The 16,928-nt window shown below is 45.5% G+C and overlaps 1 protein-coding gene across 11 annotated transcripts in view; it reads right to left on the minus strand.

Annotated features, from left to right (window-relative positions):
• The window catches only part of LOC117224212 (uncharacterized), a 53,808-nt gene that overhangs the window by 14,053 nt on the left and 22,827 nt on the right, over nt 1-16,928 (minus strand). For 3 of the 11 annotated variants that reach the window (XM_033476991.2, XM_033476988.2, XM_076526075.1), the window contains exon 1: nt 7,515-10,879. The exons of 4 other annotated variants lie outside the window; for them this stretch is intronic. In XM_033476991.2, the coding sequence (XP_033332882.2) occupies nt 7,515-7,907 (393 nt within the window). In that variant the 5' untranslated portion in view covers nt 7,908-10,879. Of the gene's footprint in view, nt 1-7,514; nt 10,881-10,935; nt 11,508-14,816; nt 14,862-16,928 lie in introns of those variants that run through there. 4 more of the 11 variants (XM_033476983.2, XM_076526076.1, XM_033476992.2 and 1 more) reach the window with 4 other exon arrangements.

A 16,928-nucleotide genomic window follows, 5' to 3' on the forward strand; every position in this document is an offset into this window, starting at 1 on the left:
GACGAGCTTATGGAAGACGCTGCGTCGCTAAGACGGAGGGCATCGCTCTCGTCGTTGCTTCGAGTTTTCTTCGACGGTCAATTTTTTGACCGAACAACCTCGTTTTTATAATTGTGTACAATCGGCAACTATAAAAACGAGCTCCGAAGCACGATCAAAGAATTTTCTTTGTTATCTGTTGTGTTTTCTCTTTTCTCTCACAATACAATTACAGTAATGTCTCCCACACTGACGCTCAGATTGTCCACTAAAATGGATAATTTGCGAAGAGGAGATACGATTGTTCGAGCCTTGTAGCCCGCTTTTATAATTGTCGAGAATCAATGACCATAAAAACGAGCCTAAAAGCTCGAACAATCGTATCTTCTCTTCCAAAATTCTCCATTTTTGTGGACAATCCGAGCGTCAATTAGAGAGACATTACTGTACCGATTATCCTGGCCGCTAAGCTGCGTTTAAATTGATCCGTTGCTATTTTAGGCCGATTCGAATTCCTGGTTCCGTTTCACATTACCGCGAAAGCTCTTTCCAGGTTTCGTACAATGTTCCGACGAAACGAAACGAGAACACGGTGATTCGTGATCGAGCGTAATCCCTGGTTACACGGTGTATTATTCAATTCGTAGTTGGATATTAAGCGACGCGCTAATTCACTACCGGCAGCCTGAATCATCCTTAATTGGCTCGTGATTCACCCTACGCTCGGATGGCTCGGATGACTCGCTCTCGGCTTCTTATTGTCCTTCTATTATTTATTCAAATTTCTCGGCCGATGTTCTTGATACCGCGACTAATGATACACGCGGTGAGAAACGTGCGAAACCGAGGTTTTCAAGATCGCGGACTCGATCGGCGGTCGACCTTCTTGTTTAGGGAACGGTCCCGGCTAAAAGAGCGAACGATAAACCGGCAGTCGACGGTGCTATTATTTATTTAGCTTTCACCGGAGAGCTTCGTTCCCTTTCTCCGGCCGTGGGGCCCCAAGCCAGCCAGCAGCTCGTTATCCGACGACCCAACGCCACTGTTCGGGAGATAACCGCGCGGTGTGCCTCTATTATATGGGAAAACGTGTACAGAGAGGAGAGGAGAGGTTCCGTCACGAACCGTGAGCCTCCGACGAGCGGAATAAGCGATCGAGGCGGAACGTTTATCTCGGATAGACAGCTGTTTTTATGGCCGGTGAAAACACGTAAGCGCCCCGTGTACACACAGGCCGTAAATCGGATTCCGGCGGAATATCTTTTGCCCGGGGAACCGGGAACGACCATCTGGATGAATAGGGAATCAAGATAAGGGAATTGTGTTAAGGAGCAACGGGAAATGCCTCGTGAACGCGAAATGCTAATCGGCGCGGCTGTTGTAACGCCTTAACGACAGGCTCGTTATACCGTCGAAATTTACATTCGCCGCTTCGGAATTTCAATTCATCGGCTAACGATCTCCACCTTGTTTAAAAGTGTCGGATAACGTTCTATCGGATAACGCGCGCTTTCTAGTTTCCATCGATCTTTGTCCGACGAGAAAACACGTCGCCGTTCGCAGCTGACAGCGTCGATTCGATTGACGCCGCCGCTGCGTCATCGGTCCTCGCCGCGCACGGTGGCACGTCCTCGGGAAAACCGAGGGCGCAGGGCCATTTTCCACGCGATTTTGCGTACCTCTGCAGCGGCCGATCGGTAATCGGATCGTTTGAGTCGCTGCAATTTATTACCGTAGTTCTATTCTGTGGGCAAATTTCAGGGACGTAATTCGACGGCGAAGCTCGATAAATCCATAAAACGAGAACGTGGTCGATGCTTTATATTCCGATGGTTTCGACGGAAACTACCGAGTTTAATATCGATGCGGGAGTCTCGGGAAAACCGAGGCGCCGAAAGGAATCGTTGAAATTTAATCTCTGCGCAGCGGAAAAGCCGAAATCGCCGGACACTGAAAACTGAAGCGGCGAAAGGAAAATCTCACGGACCGATAAAAAAAATTCCGAAGACGCGCCCAGGACCTCCGTGAATCGCTTATCTCGATCTGTCCGACGCGTCGCTTATCGCGTTCTATTAATAAGCCGTCTCGTTGAGTCACGCGCACCGTTCAGGTTGCGATCGTTCGATCGCGAAATTACGAAACCCCGGCATTATCTCTCGCTGCACAATCGTCGGAACCAGCTTTTCCGGGAACCCTCGATTCTTTCTGTCTCGACGGCTTCGATTTTTTCTGTCTCGATGGCTCCGATAATAGGAGAAGATTCCACGGCAGCCGGGGAACGTTCGACGACGAACGTGCGGTGTTCTGGCCAGCATACGTGCGGCGCGTGACTGAAATACGCTTCCTTGCTCGGTCGTGTCAAAAATAAAGATACAGCTCTCGCAGGGGGGCTCGATTTCGATGCCGCCGGAATATCGACGGTATGTGTAGATTCTCTAGACTCTAGACTGTAGAGAGGAACCGGCGAGACCGCAGTGCTGGCAAAGAAATCGGCCGAAAATTTTGCACGTTCTCTGCCAACCGCGCACGATTGCGGCGAGGTCGCGGGGTCATTGGTGCAGCTCTAAGTGCACTGCGGATTTCATGCAAATGCAAATCTTCTCGCCTCGGTTGCAAACAGTGGAATATCGCGTTGTTTCTATCGGTGATGATTTTAAAACACTTCGGACTCTACGATTTACAGTCAAGGTTACGTAATAAATAGTGCACGAATAATAATAATAATAATAATGATAATAATAATAATAATAATATGCAATATATATGCGTGAATAATTAATATAATACGCACGAATAATTAGCGTACCCAGAGCCTCGACCAACGTCGGAGAAATATTCGTCGGGTCGACGGACAAAATGCAACACTTTCGGTCGGAAACTGTTCGAACCGTTTGACTGCTTTCGTCAAACAGTTTCTCGTATTATTAAAACTGTAGGAAATATTTTCGCTTTGTCTCCGGCGGCGCACGCTGCGTATGAAAACCAACCGAGCCACGGATATTACGTTTGAAAAGTTCTCCGCTGTTTCGTTTCCAATTCCGCGCTGTTTCCTGACATAATAAAACGCGGAATTATATAAGCAGAACTGTCTGACGGACTCGATCGAGCATCTTCAACGATGCTTCTCAAAGCACGCGTCTCCTCCACGTTTCGTTTCAATTCCATGTCGAAGCTCGACGAGCAAATAACAACACGCCCAGCATCGTTTGTTCCACATATGGTCATTGTTATTCTGGTTCATTTAGCGAGAAATGAATGCGATCCGTTATTACCCTGAAGATATTCATCGGTCCATAGTCTTCCGATGATCAAAAAGCTCGATTTTTCTTTAAATTCGGTGCTAAATTTTATAGGCGATATTTCTGTTTATGCGGTAAATTTTACAAGCGACATTTCTGTGCTAAAATTTGATGTGCTAAATTTGTCCAACGTTTTCTACGATCGGAAAACGTTTGTAATACATATTAGGAGGCGCAAAATTCGCAGAAGCGTCGTAATTGTCCGGTAATTTCGTCGAGGACAACAATTTGATCAAATACAAAATGGAAAATGAATACGAAATCGACTAGAAAGCAAATTCGCAAAGGGATCGAGAAATGGTTCGATGACTTCGTTTCAGCGATCTCGAACTCGACGAGTCGCGTCGCGTCGTCAAGACGGAATTGTATATCCGACGAGTGTTCTTCTTCGGCCTATTTCGACCCAATTGGAAGAAATAAAGCGACAAAGCGAGCGCATTGTGACGAAACCGGTGGCATCGTGAGAAGCAATCAAGGGCCCACGCGAAGGCGTGTTTAACCGTTTTAGCGGACGGTGTCTTAATGAACAGGTTCTATTCCAATACCCGCGTAATTTTACTCGACGCTGAAAAATTTATGGTTACGAGTCATGCGACCAAAGTCTGCTCAACATCCGTGCAAGTAACGAACCTTGTGCAATTCTTAAATGCAAGGATAATTCTTTATAAAATAATGAAGTAATTCTGTCTAAAATAATGAAAAATTCTTCGTAATATAATAATATACTTCTTTCTAAAATAATAAAATACTTCTTTGTGTGTGTAAAATAATAGACTATTTCTTCGAAAGACTCTTTCAACAAATTTTATTCTGCGAATAACGTACTGAGGGGATTGTGTATTCTAAATGTCCCGTATACGGAAAGATGACTCTCACTGACAACCAACCTCGTATTCCTCAATTATAACAATATGGACTTACATACGAACTTATAACTTCACCAACACTCGACGTGGCCGCACTGTTCTGACTGAACTGTTCGAACCGACCTGCGGCATCCGATTTTTGCCGCTTATATTCCTCCGGCGGCAACATAGTCTGTCTCCTTTTCCTTTGTCACCAAGGTGACGATTTCTCTTAAGGGTCAATAAAATCATTTTCGACTTGCAACGGCTAGGGAAAGTTTATTACTTAGTCCTTGGCCTCTGCAAGCGAATCCTCTAACTGTTATTATTGTCGCCGGCCGTGTACCGCTATAAAATTGAAAGTTTTTCTAGGCGTGCGCGTAGTTGCAGCACAATGGCTGCTACAGTACCATTAGCAGACTAAATTGTTCAAAAGTTTCGAAAAGAACTATCTCGTAGCTCTTTAACAACAAAAATCACGATCAACGTCTTTCTATCAGAGTTTTAAATCAGTTCGCAACCGGCCTACTAAATTTTTTCTGGTTCGTTTCCGCGGTACACACACGGTACATCGTCTCGACGGCCCATAAAACTGCCGTTTGAAGGAAGCAAATAATGAAAACCAGGTCACCCGTGTGCATTTGCGAATCGCAGAAGTAACCAGATTAAATCTTTCGCTGGTACGCGAAGATTTGACGCTGAAACGCCGGCCGGAAAACAGAGCATGCTAATCAGTCGTGCGAGAAAGACGAGAGCAACCTTCCGGTCGGTGTCTAAGAGAGAAGAGAGACAAGGAGAGACAGAGAGAGAGAGAGAGAGAGAGAGAGAGTGAGAGAGAGAGAGAGAGAGGTGTGCCGATAAATGCGACTCATTATCGGATGCAGGTATCGGCCGGATCGATTGTCAATCGCCTTTTGAAGAGACGCACGCGCGAAATGCGAGTCGAAGAAGCGACGTCCAGACGAAGTTGCCGTTTCCAACGAAAACTCCCGAACGAAAAACTCTGAAAAGATGCCAGATTTTTCGTCGGAATTTTCCCACGCAGTCGCAGCGAGATAATTGGGCGAAAACTGTTTCAACGCGATCCGAGAAAGTGCGCTGTCGGGGGAATTGTTAACGAAAGCCGGAATTGTTTAACTAAAAGCATTCCGAAAGAATCATCGGAAAGGTTCGACGTGTCAAATTTTTGTGATACAGATACAGTAAATTCTTCCGAATTTTTCTTCAGCTTGTGAAAAAAAATTTCTCCCTAATTCGCGCTCGGATCGCGCACAAAAATGGACAATTTGGAAAGAGGAGATGCAATTTATTCGAGCCTCTCGGCTCGTTTTTACAGTCGCCGATTGCCAATAACTATAAAAACGAGACGCAAGGCTCGAACAATCGCGTCTCCTCTTCCCAAATTGTCAATCCTTGTGCGCGATCCGAGCGCGAATTAGGGAGAAATTACAGTAACGCAGCAAAGAGAATCCGAGCGAAGCGAAACGAGAACTGCTCGCGGGAACGCGATGGCAATGGCAATCGTTAACAATAACATACGGGTAATTAACGGGTTATTAATTTCAGTTTCGTTCGAGTGGCCTCCTCTTTGCAATCGACGCTCGCCGGTTCGCGGATCGATCGTAAATGGCATTTGAAAAAAGGCGCACGTGCGAAGTGCGCGGCTCGAGGGAGACTAATTCATCCGCGACACAGGAAGGAGGAACTCGTCGAGAATATTTCTCAAGAGGGAACACCGGTGCTGCCTGTAGGAACAGAGCGTTGCGTCCAACGAATCGAATTAGGGAGAGGGCGCAGGGAAATTGAAGAAATCAAGGGCGCGGAGGAGGCCCGCATTTCTTTTTCTATTTGTTTTTTCCTCGAAATCGCATCGTAGCAGCGGACTTCCTCGTGCTCTATTATGCGACCCGGGGACAAAGGCAATCCTGAGGAAGAAAAGAAAGAATGGGACTCGAGACTTGGAGACAACCTGAAACACAATGCCGAGCACCGCAAAGGCAAACGAGCCGCGGAGATTTTCCAAAGGAAAATTTGTCGTCTTGCGACACGTAGCCGTGTTGGAGCTAATTTCGAGGACCGACCGAGATTCTATGAATTGAATTCGGAGTGGCAAAGAATACTGAGAGGAACCAGCGTCCGGGGGATGATGACGTTGACGTTGATTGTTTCTGAAACTGGACAACGCGCGAAACAGGACCATTTCATTGTATCCAACAGATTCGGAAATCAAATTAAACTTAAATTAAACTTGCAAATTCTGGAGTTTCGTTGAGAATTTGCCTGATGCAGCGTTGCACAGAGAATGCTGCATAGAATGGAGAAAACCTTGAAACGATGACTCGTTCATTATTAATCAGCTTCCGACAAGTGCAAATACAGTAAATTCTCAGCTTGGAAATAAAAACGGAGAATTCGGAAAGGGGAGAGATACGATTATTCCAGCCTCGCGGCTCCTTTTTATAGTTCGACCAATTGTCAACGATTATAATAATCGTATCTCCTCTTCTCAAATTTTCCATTTCTCTGCACAATCCGAGCGTCAATTAGTGAGGATTTACTTGTGACAAGAATCAGTAGGTACGTGGAAAAGTATTTAAAAACATTGAGGCCAGAATTACACAAGGTGTTCTCTCTCGCACAAATATTTCCCAATTATTAGTTGCACCCCATCCCCCAATCGCTGTCACAAAAGCGTAATACAAGAACTGCGACGCGAACGTTTGTCCTCGAAATAATCTTAACAAGATGAAAGTGGCGCAGAAGAATATTTCCGAATTGTTCAAACGTTCCTGCGATTCCGCGTTCGAATCCGCGACCACGAAAGCGTAAAACACGCATTGTCTCTAAGCTCGCACGGCCGAATCTCGAAGCTGAACGAACTTTCCAGCAAACAAACTTCGCAACGAATGCTGCGCAACGAAGCTGTTGCTTCCAACTTCACCGGCAATCCGCGGCATTCCGAAACAACAACAGTAACAACAACAGCTAATCGAACTCTGAACAACCGAAGAATCGCTCCCTCGACCTCGACGTCGACGGAGCCCCAAAATCCAAGCTGAAAACGAAGCGACAAGACACACAGGAGTGTGCAGGAGTCTACAACAAATAAGCCACGATTCATCGTGACCAAAAATAAAAAAGCTAGCACACAGAAACCAGCCTCGAGATAGCACGAAGATCGAACGCGTGGACACGAAGAGCTGGCACGACGAGCGACAGCGTGACGGGCCCGGCAAAGGAGACTTTTCTGCGTAGCATCGAGCCGGCATGGTCTCACCCTGTAGTAGGGTGTGCTCCGGACTCTATTTTCATCGATGATCGATCAGAGCGCCGACCGAGGAAAACAAGAGCACCGGAGCGGTCTCCGGGGCTAGGAGGAAGAGAGAATCACCTTTCTGGAAGGGCACCGATAGCTGCAGCACCTGCAGACCTTGGAGGACTTGCAGGACTTGTAGGAGGACGCGTCCGCGTGTCTCGTGGCCGCGGTCGGTTCGCAGCAGGCGAAACTCCGAAACTCCTCGGACCTGTCCTCGCCGCTGATCTTCCTCTCCTTCTCGAGGACGTCGGTGAGTACCCTGCTCTCCATGATCAGCCTGAGTCGGTTCTTCTCGGTCTTGACGGTCTTCGGGTTCTGCTGCACCGCCCTCGGCAGCGGGATCATCGAGCTGCCACGAGGATTCCTCTCCGAGTCGCTGGCCTTCGACGGAGAGCCGTTCTGATGATGATGCTGCCTGCCACCGGAAGCGGTCTGCAGCGGCTGCTTCTCTCTGTTCTCGCTTGGCATCTCTCGCTCTCTCTCTCTTTCTCTCTCCGCGCGGCTCCCGATCGATGCCTCCGAGACGGGACACCCACCGTTCCTGCTTTGTTTCGCCGAATAATTGATACACGCGACACGATCCTAGATCGACGCGACGCGACGCCCGGTGTCCTGGCACGAGCCACGTCGGCGCACCATCAGACACAGCCACTCTTCTCCGGGTTTCGACCCTTCCTCATCCACCGAGGGGCAGCTTCATCGCGCTCCATCAGGCGTCGAGTGCGGCCCCACGCATGCGTCGAACCAAAGATTTTCAAAATGTCCCTCTGGCATTTCTCGACCCCACTACTGCCACTCCTCCGAGGCTTTTACCCGAGCCGGTGGTCCTTCTTCTTCTTCTTTACCGTCGTCTTCTGCTTCTTCTTCTTCTTCTGCTACTTTTTCTTCTTCTTCAGGACTCGCGGATAAGAGAACCCCAGACTCCTCCGAGAGTTCGCCGACTGTCGGGTCCAGCGTATTGTCTTGACTTTCCGACGGCTTTTTAATCTCACGCGACTTTCACTCGCGTTCTCGGCCGCGGCATCTTCCGGGGATCTCGATTTTGGCAATTCGATCGCTAAGAGGACATTTCGGTTGACACGTTAACGAGTTCCCGAACGGTAGAGGTTTTAACGAGCTGTAAAAGTGGACGGGCGATTCGTTGGAAAAATCGTGATATCAAAGTGCACGATGATTAAAAAAAAAAAAAATAAGCGCCACGTGCTGTAAGTTGTCTCCAATTGACGCTGAGATCGCGCACAGAAATGGACAATTTGTGGAGAGGAGACGCGATTATTCGATCATTCGTTGAAGCAACAGTGGTCAAACATACTAAAAAAAAAACTGACTAAACTGCTATTGTTCCGACGTAATAGATATCGTTCGATTAAATCACAATGTGATTACATTGATTACAACGCTTCGAATGATAAGAAAATGATAGAAAGTAATAGGTGAACCAGATTTTATTCATTTGCTAAACGATGACTTTAATGCGGTTTTTACCGTATCGGATGTGTGATCGACGCATCGTTTAATTCACGATTCAAAGAGATTCAGAACGTCGAACTTGCAATTTGTTCGAACGATTAATGAACGAATGAAGGAAGACGGTATCCGGAGTTTCGCAATTAACGCGGACATTTTTATTCGACGTATAGACAGTCTGTTCATTAATATCCGATCGAATTGTGTCTGATTTTTCGCACTCGAAAGGGAGGCGTCGGACTCGAAAACCATAAAGCGCTGCAACGAGAGTGCAACGACCAGAAACTACTCGTTCTGCTGCTTTTCTGTCTCGCGAGATTTCTTTCGCGCTTTGCAGATTATACTTTTCCATATACGATGATGAAATACGTCGGGGCAAATGGAGCGAGGTGATCGATAACTTATGAATCTTCTTCACGCTCGTGGCAATCGGATAATTAAATTTTCAATTTCACGCGATTTTATTCGCGAAAGTTTTACGTAGACGATTACTTTAAATAATTATTATTATTATACACAAAGGAAAAATATTAAATTTCTTGTATCAAATGTGTTGCCATTTAAGCGTTAATAATAGTAATAATAATAATAATATTGATAATAATTATAATTCGTAATCCCAACGATCGTAAAGCAAGGGTGATTCCGAGCACGCTGAAAGTTCTATTTTCGTGTAGGGAAGCCGAGCGTTTAAATCATCGACCGACGATGCTGCAGGAAAGATTGATTCGTCGAACAATCGTCGCACGTCGTTAATTGCCGTTTCGTGGTCGGAATCGCGATCCCGTCTTGTCTCTCGAATCTCTCGTGGATCGAATGAAATTTTCCTTGCGACACAGACGTCAATGTCTCGGCGTTCGCGAGTTCCATTTATAGGCTGTACGGTCCGTTGCTCGTTCGCGGCCCACGTTTTTCCATTCGTTTCGCAAATCGACCGGACGCACCTTTTGCGGCGCGCGATAAGGAAGGAAAAATCTTTCCTCTTTCCGCGACCCGGACCACCCTCTTCGCGACATTCGTGTTCAACGTCTCCGAAATCCGTATCTCCTCTCCCGCAGGAAAGTTCTATCGAGCCGATTCCGATTTTTCCGCAGCATTCGAACACGTTGTTGATCGACCTTTCCTCGATATCTTTCTCTCTCTCTCTCTCTCTCTCTCTCTCTCTCTCTCTCTCTCTCCTTGCTCGCTATATCGACACGCGCATTCGCGTTCGACTATCGAAATCTTGCGTCATCTAGCCAAGGTGCGCGCGTTCTTCTATCCACCATAGAGCTATCGTGCCATTAGACAATGCTATTCTTACGAAACTTCTATTCTCAAACTTGTTTACCCTCGAATTTCCATTCCCCTGTTTATTTCTACCGAAACTTCCGATTCTATTTGTTCTCGCGTAGAATAGCTTCGCTGTATCTCGACCTTGCTCGTCCGACTTCTGTAAACCTCTAACGATTGCGATTTTTAACTTGTCTGCTGCGATCGAACACGTTCGTCCACTTGATTATCATCGATTATCGTCGATTATCGTCGATTCTCGCCGGATGCTTTTTTCAACACTAGAACCACCAAAAGCAGTTAAAACGACTGATGTTTTTCTTTCACAGTTTCTGAACATTACAAAAATATTTCTAGACGAAATTCTCACGTACGCATCTTTATCAAAGTCTATTTATTATAATATAAATCACGCGGCTCACTGTTATGGTTACCGATCCTCAACAATTATAAAAACAAGGCGCAAGATTCGAACAATCGTATCTCCTCTCCCCAAATTATCAATCTTTGTTTACAAGCCCAATCATCATTAATCCGATGCTTCCCCCGCGAGTGCATTCAAGCTTCTCTAGAAAACAGAAAAAATGCTCCATGATATCCAAGCTCAATCATCATTAATCCGATGCTTCTCTCGCGAGTGCATTCAAGCTTCTCTAAAAAGAAAAAAAGAAGAAATGCTCCATCGAGATCCTCCGTGATATCCAACAAAGAAAGAAAGCACCCCCCAAGAAAGCTCGCAAAATCTCTGAGAACTCACAGGCGACCCCACAACAGCTCCCGAGCTTGCTCCACGACACAAAGATCCGGCACAACCCCTAGATCCGATCGCGGCCGGTGCCCCCGCGGATCATTAAACCGTCCTCTCGTTCCGCGAGATCCGCGGAACACTCTCGCGGCACAAAGGTCACGTTCGATTCGTTATATCCTCGGTCGGCTGGCCGCACGAGTGAGCAAAGGGTGAGACATCAAAGTCCCCCGAGCATCGCTGACAATTCGTAGCCGAGAGCCGAGGACCGACAACGCAGTCGGTCGACTCTTGCCTGGGTCCGGGCCCCCGAAACTTGGCGCTCCGCACAATCGGCTCACTGTTTCGCTCTTCACGATTTTCTTTTTCTTCTTCTAGCCGGTTTAGGCTACCGGCGCCGCGGAGGGCGAGACCGAGAAGAACGCGAGAACCGCGGGTGATTATGTAGAAGCTGACAGAGACTGCTGGCTGATAACGAACGCGACGAGACGAGAGGAGACGCGACACGCTAGGCTCCTCGTAGTGTTGGTAGCTGAAATAAACTGGCGTAGGTTAGGGGATCGAGGAACAGCTGGGCTCGGCCTGGCTGCTGTACGCCATCACTGACTCACTCAATGCCTGCTCTCCTCTCTCTCAGACTTGCTGTTTTATGCTCTCTCTCTCCTCTCCCTCTCTTCTATCGTCTCTCTCTCTCTCTCTCTCTCTTCATGGTCCCACCACGACGCTCGATCCACCATCGCCTTTCCTCCTCAGGAACCGAACTCCTTCTCTCTCGCGCTATTAGTCGCTGCCTTGCCCCACTCCACCCTCGATATCGTGATTCCTACTGGTTCTCTTATTCTCTCTTTCTGTCTCTCTTTTTTTCTCTCTTCCTTTCTTTCTCTTGCCGTTGCTTGCTCGGTAGCTACGTTATTCCCTCTTCGTCTAGTTCACCGTCCTTCTTCGTCGCGACGTGGAAAGTCTCTGATGTGTGTTCGATCTGCCCCTTTCGCTGGGCCAGCCGGCGCCGCGGAGTGTACGAAAACACGAAAACCGGCCGAGTATTAGAAGCACCATCGACTGTATAAAACGTAGATAATGGCAGAAAAGTTATATAAATGCTAAGTCATTATTCGTGATTTATTGGGTTCGGAAACATTGATATTTTCTAACGAAACTTTTAGGGGATGATACGATCTAAAATGGATGCTGTAAAGTGATTGTAAAAATATTTTCAAGAAAATTGAGAAACACTACTCTAAGAGAAATAGGCTTTTCTTTTGAATCTGCAATCCTTTTTGTGCATCGCCAATTTTTTCTTTTCATTCCAAGTAACTTCCAAGTCGTTTGGTTCAGGTTTGAAAAAGTTACTGCGGTTTGAAAGGTGCACGAACAATTTTTTGCTAGGGAAAAATTTCCCGACGCTTTAAACCAGTCTCTTAAAGCGACAGGATCATTGTTCGCCGACCAAAGGTCGGCTTGAAAAAGCAAACAACGATTCTGTACGCGAGACACCGATCGCGGAATGTCAACGGGTAAATCCCTCGACGAGCGAAACACCTCGAGGAAGCCGCAGATTACTTCTCTGGAAAAAAGAAATATTCGAAGAACACACTGGCACACCGACGTTGAAAAGAAATAACAATCGAACCGTGTACAAATAGCCAACGGATCGGGAGAGTCTCTGCGAACGGGAAAAATTGAAACCGAAGAATTTCGCGGCGAGGAACGATTTCGTGCAACGAAAAAGACAAACAAAACGCGCGGGCAACGTTGAACGTTAAAGTTCGCATCGAAAAATAAATTGCTCGATTATGTGCACGGATGAATCGGTAACAAACAAATTACCTCGACGGAACAACGCGACGAGCACGTATCGCGTTTAAAAGTCCGTGGCGGTGCGACAAAGGAAGCGAATTCATCGGCCTGGAAAAAAATGAAACGTTCGTCGAAACACCGCCGAAAGTAATTAAAACAGGGATTAACGTGCCGGAGGGAAATGTTCCGAGCGTTTGCCTGTAATTCGGAGCAATTTCTGCATTTTCGTTCGGCGATGTTTCATTGAAAAGTGAACGCTCGAACGATCGTACTCTCCTATTCCCGAATTGTCCATTTTTATGTACGGAGCATCGATTAGGGAGAATTTGCTGTACCTAGCGGGGAAAAAAGGCTCGATCCGCCGACGCGAATACTGGAATAGTTATTCGAGTGGGATTTCCTTTTGCAAGTGGTTATAAATAGTGCTAAAACATAGCATCACCGGTACGTCGGACGTCGCTGCAAGTGCCAATTCAATTCAATTGTTTTAACAGCGTTTGCAAATTTAAATGAGTGGCGCATCAAATTTTCTCTGTCTCGGACAGATGGCGTGTATACACAGTGTTTCCTACAAATAGTATCCCCTCCGTTAACGAATTTCTACTGTACTAATTACAAAAAGCACAAAATCTCGTCGCACATTCGCGTTCGTTATGTTCTTAATCACTGCGGACCTATATGCAAATTTCCTTCCTCGTGCGACATTAAAAAAAAAATCATATTAGAGAAAAGAACTCAATTAAAGCTGCTTCACCGCGAGAAGAAATAGAAAATGCTTTTGGACCCCGTCGATTTATACATTTCATATTTTATTCACCGACAGACGAGAATTTTTTACAAAATTGTGCTAATTCGATTACATTGTAATTCAATTTCGCAATTTAATTGCACGGTATTTCAGTTACATGTTAATTATTTTAATCGCGAGTGTAATTGAAATACACAATGCAATTGGAATACAATGTAATTGAAATGCAATGCAATTGAAGCACAATGCAATACAATGCAATTGGTGTACAATTAAATTGAAATGCGATGCAATTGAAACAATTATAATACCGCAGAACTCTGTTTAGAAGAGACAGTAATCTAGCCATAATTCAACAAATTCTTTGCATTGATATAATGCAACAAGTTCCTTTGAAATACGAATACAGCGTTAATAAAATCTCGATACTCGTTGATAAGACAAAGTAGCGAATTTCATAATTGGCGTACACCGGGATTGATCGTTATTCGCAACCCCGATATCGCGTTATGTGTATTCTCTTTCCATTGAACACGGAAATAATGAAATCTCTCCGCGCGGCGTTTTTGTTTCACTTTTCGCTCGGCGTTGCGATTTCATGGTTTCCGACTGCACCGTAACGTATTATTGATTTACCTTGATCTTTCGTGCGGAATTACTCTTACGTCATCCGGCATTACGCTCTCTTTTCTGCCCCCTTCGCATGAAACCGCACGCGCCTCGCCTCCCCGTTATCCGCCCCGAATTGTCCCCTCTGTGTACGCCACTCGGAGTGTAATTAGCGCTTAACGATCTATGCACAGAGCGTTACACCGAACGCGACATGTCAATGATACCTTGAAAACATTAATGCACCGCGTAACCCCGAATCGTTCCCGTAATTGCACAGAACGTCTTCGTTCGCCGTGTTCTAGAAAGCAGCGTAGTTCAGTTCTAGTTCGTTTCTGCGACCAACCGTGACGGAAAAATTCCGCTAAGCAGTATGCGAAACGCGTTATATCCTTTCGAACTGCGACGACGACGACGAATTGTCTTGAATTCCTTCCTTTTCAAACGTCGATCAACGAATCGCATAAACAAGCGTTACGAAATTCTCTCAATTTTCTTTTTAAATTTAATTATATTATGTATTTAATATAATTACACGATTCGAGCAATTGAAACTCTCTGCGATCAGAAATGAAGCTACAAAGTGACGCTAACGCGTCGATATTTGAATTCTATATAAATTGTATATTATTCCATATAAATTCTATATAAGAACAATTTCTATAAAAATCGTTGAACGGAAGAAGAAGCAGTTCGCGGCATAGTTTTCGAATGAAATGGTGAAAATTCACGTCCTTACACAACGGACCACGCGATTCCGTGCTAGCATCGTATCCTTTCGCCCACAAAAAAAGCGGCACGGTCTTCTCTTTCTCCTCCCGCTTTCGAATGTTCTTTTGCCGCCGGTTTTTCTCTCCCTCGAATTTCATTTATCTCGCGATCGTTGACCCTCCTCTTATCTCCGGCATCCGATCAGAAGCCACCTTTTTCTTTTCCTCGTTAGAAGACCAGTCGCCGTCGGAAGTTTCCTTGATTAACTAACGGATTACCGTGGCCTTTACGTGTCGACTGAACGCGGTGCACTGCAACGCAACGAGGCAGCATCGGGAACGCTTTTTATTCGATATCGGTGTGCTCCTTATCGTCGCGTTTCTTGGTGTGCGCGCTCGTCTTCCCTCCCGGTGGTCCGCGCGTCTTTTATCAGAGCCCGCGGCTTTCGAGCGCCACTTTATCCCGGATAGCCATTTTTTTTGTTGTCGCGATAAACCGCCGCGTAACAGTGTTTTCATACAATGCAAATCCTTCGAGCGACGATTAATCATAATCAGACCTAGGTTAAATAATATTTCAACTAAGATATACGAGTGTTTGCAGATACTGTGTTTCTCTCCACTGTGTTGCATACGTTTAATGAAATACTTCGTTGATTTTATAAATGTACGATAAGTGTATTTTAAATATGTATTTCGCAATATGAATCTGAAATGCTTCATTGAAACGAATATTTTCTTTGTTTCGCGGGAGATGAGAAACACGCTTGCACCCTCTTATACAGGGGGTGCAAGGAACGCCGCTGCTACTCGAAATTCTTCCTGAATTACGTGTTGCATGAAAAATCGATACACTGGGTGGGGCACGTAAGTGGGAGCCCTCCTAAATATCGTTGACATTTATGGCAGAAAAGGGACCTCGGAAACAGCGCTAAATTTGCCGGTAAGGCGATCAAGATAATGAAATGGAAGACGTTCTTGGCGATTCCTTTTTCGTAAATAACAATTAGAAAGCTCAAGGCGCGTCGTCCCGAAAATTTATAAAAGAAAGCCGTATTCCTTGTAACATAATTTGCCACGCTCACAGAAATCTCCATATAATTCTGGAAGAATCGATAAAAAAAATCAGAAGAATGTAGTATGTATTACCGGTACAATGTTGAAAGCCTGATAAACCCTTAATTATGATTAAAGCCATTGCTTCGAGGGTTAACCCCTTGCACTATAATAATGAGTCATGCTCGTGACGATCTTACATGATAGCTCATCATCTATCAAACAGCTATCACAATTAATACCTTTCGTTATAATGTAATAACCTAATTGATAACTCTAGAATTATGAAAAGATTTTGAATAATATCCAAAAAATAAATAAAGATTGACTGATATATACTGATAATAATAAAAATATAATAAATATAATAATTCTAGAATTATTAAAAGATTTTGAATAATAACTAAAAATAAATGAAGACATGCAAGAAGCAAAAATGGTGGAAATAATTGAGAACGAAAAACCAAGCGGTTAACGAGGATGTCTAATTGGAACAATTCGTTGAACAGCTCCGAGAGAAGTTCTTTATCGATTTGTGCATGGATTAGAGCGCAGGCAAAGAAAGAAAAATGCCGAACATGAAGTCAAAGAGCTCGATGCCCCATGGCGTGATACACTTGAGCCATTTCGAAGGGCAGAAGAAGCTCTGATCAATAACATCCACCTCAAAGAGTGGCAACCCCTCTGCAATAACTCCCCTATGGTCGTGGCGCATGCTCACGAATTAAATGCCACCCCTTCTCGCGATTTCACCATACTCGCCCCCGTTCTCGACCGAAGGGGATGACGCAGAAAAAAGAAAGACGGAAAATAAATACGCCAAGCGCGCGTGCACTGTACAGGCTAAAAGTGCACGCAGCGGTGCGCTATAGGGCCTCATTGATACCGGGGGTGACCTTGATCGTGAACGCAACCCCGGAAGCTTCGCAAATAAACCGACTAATTAGCGAACAACGAATCGCGCACTACTACAAATACCGCGCGGTTACTTCAACTTTACCACCACTGTTACCTTCGACCGTCGATGGTTTGCGCAAACACGATGCATCGTTTGCCGGAAACAACTGTCGAATTGATTTTGGCAA

This window comes from Megalopta genalis, chromosome 13 (assembly GCF_051020955.1).
Source record: "Megalopta genalis isolate 19385.01 chromosome 13, iyMegGena1_principal, whole genome shotgun sequence".
Taxonomy (NCBI): domain Eukaryota; kingdom Metazoa; phylum Arthropoda; class Insecta; order Hymenoptera; family Halictidae; genus Megalopta; species Megalopta genalis.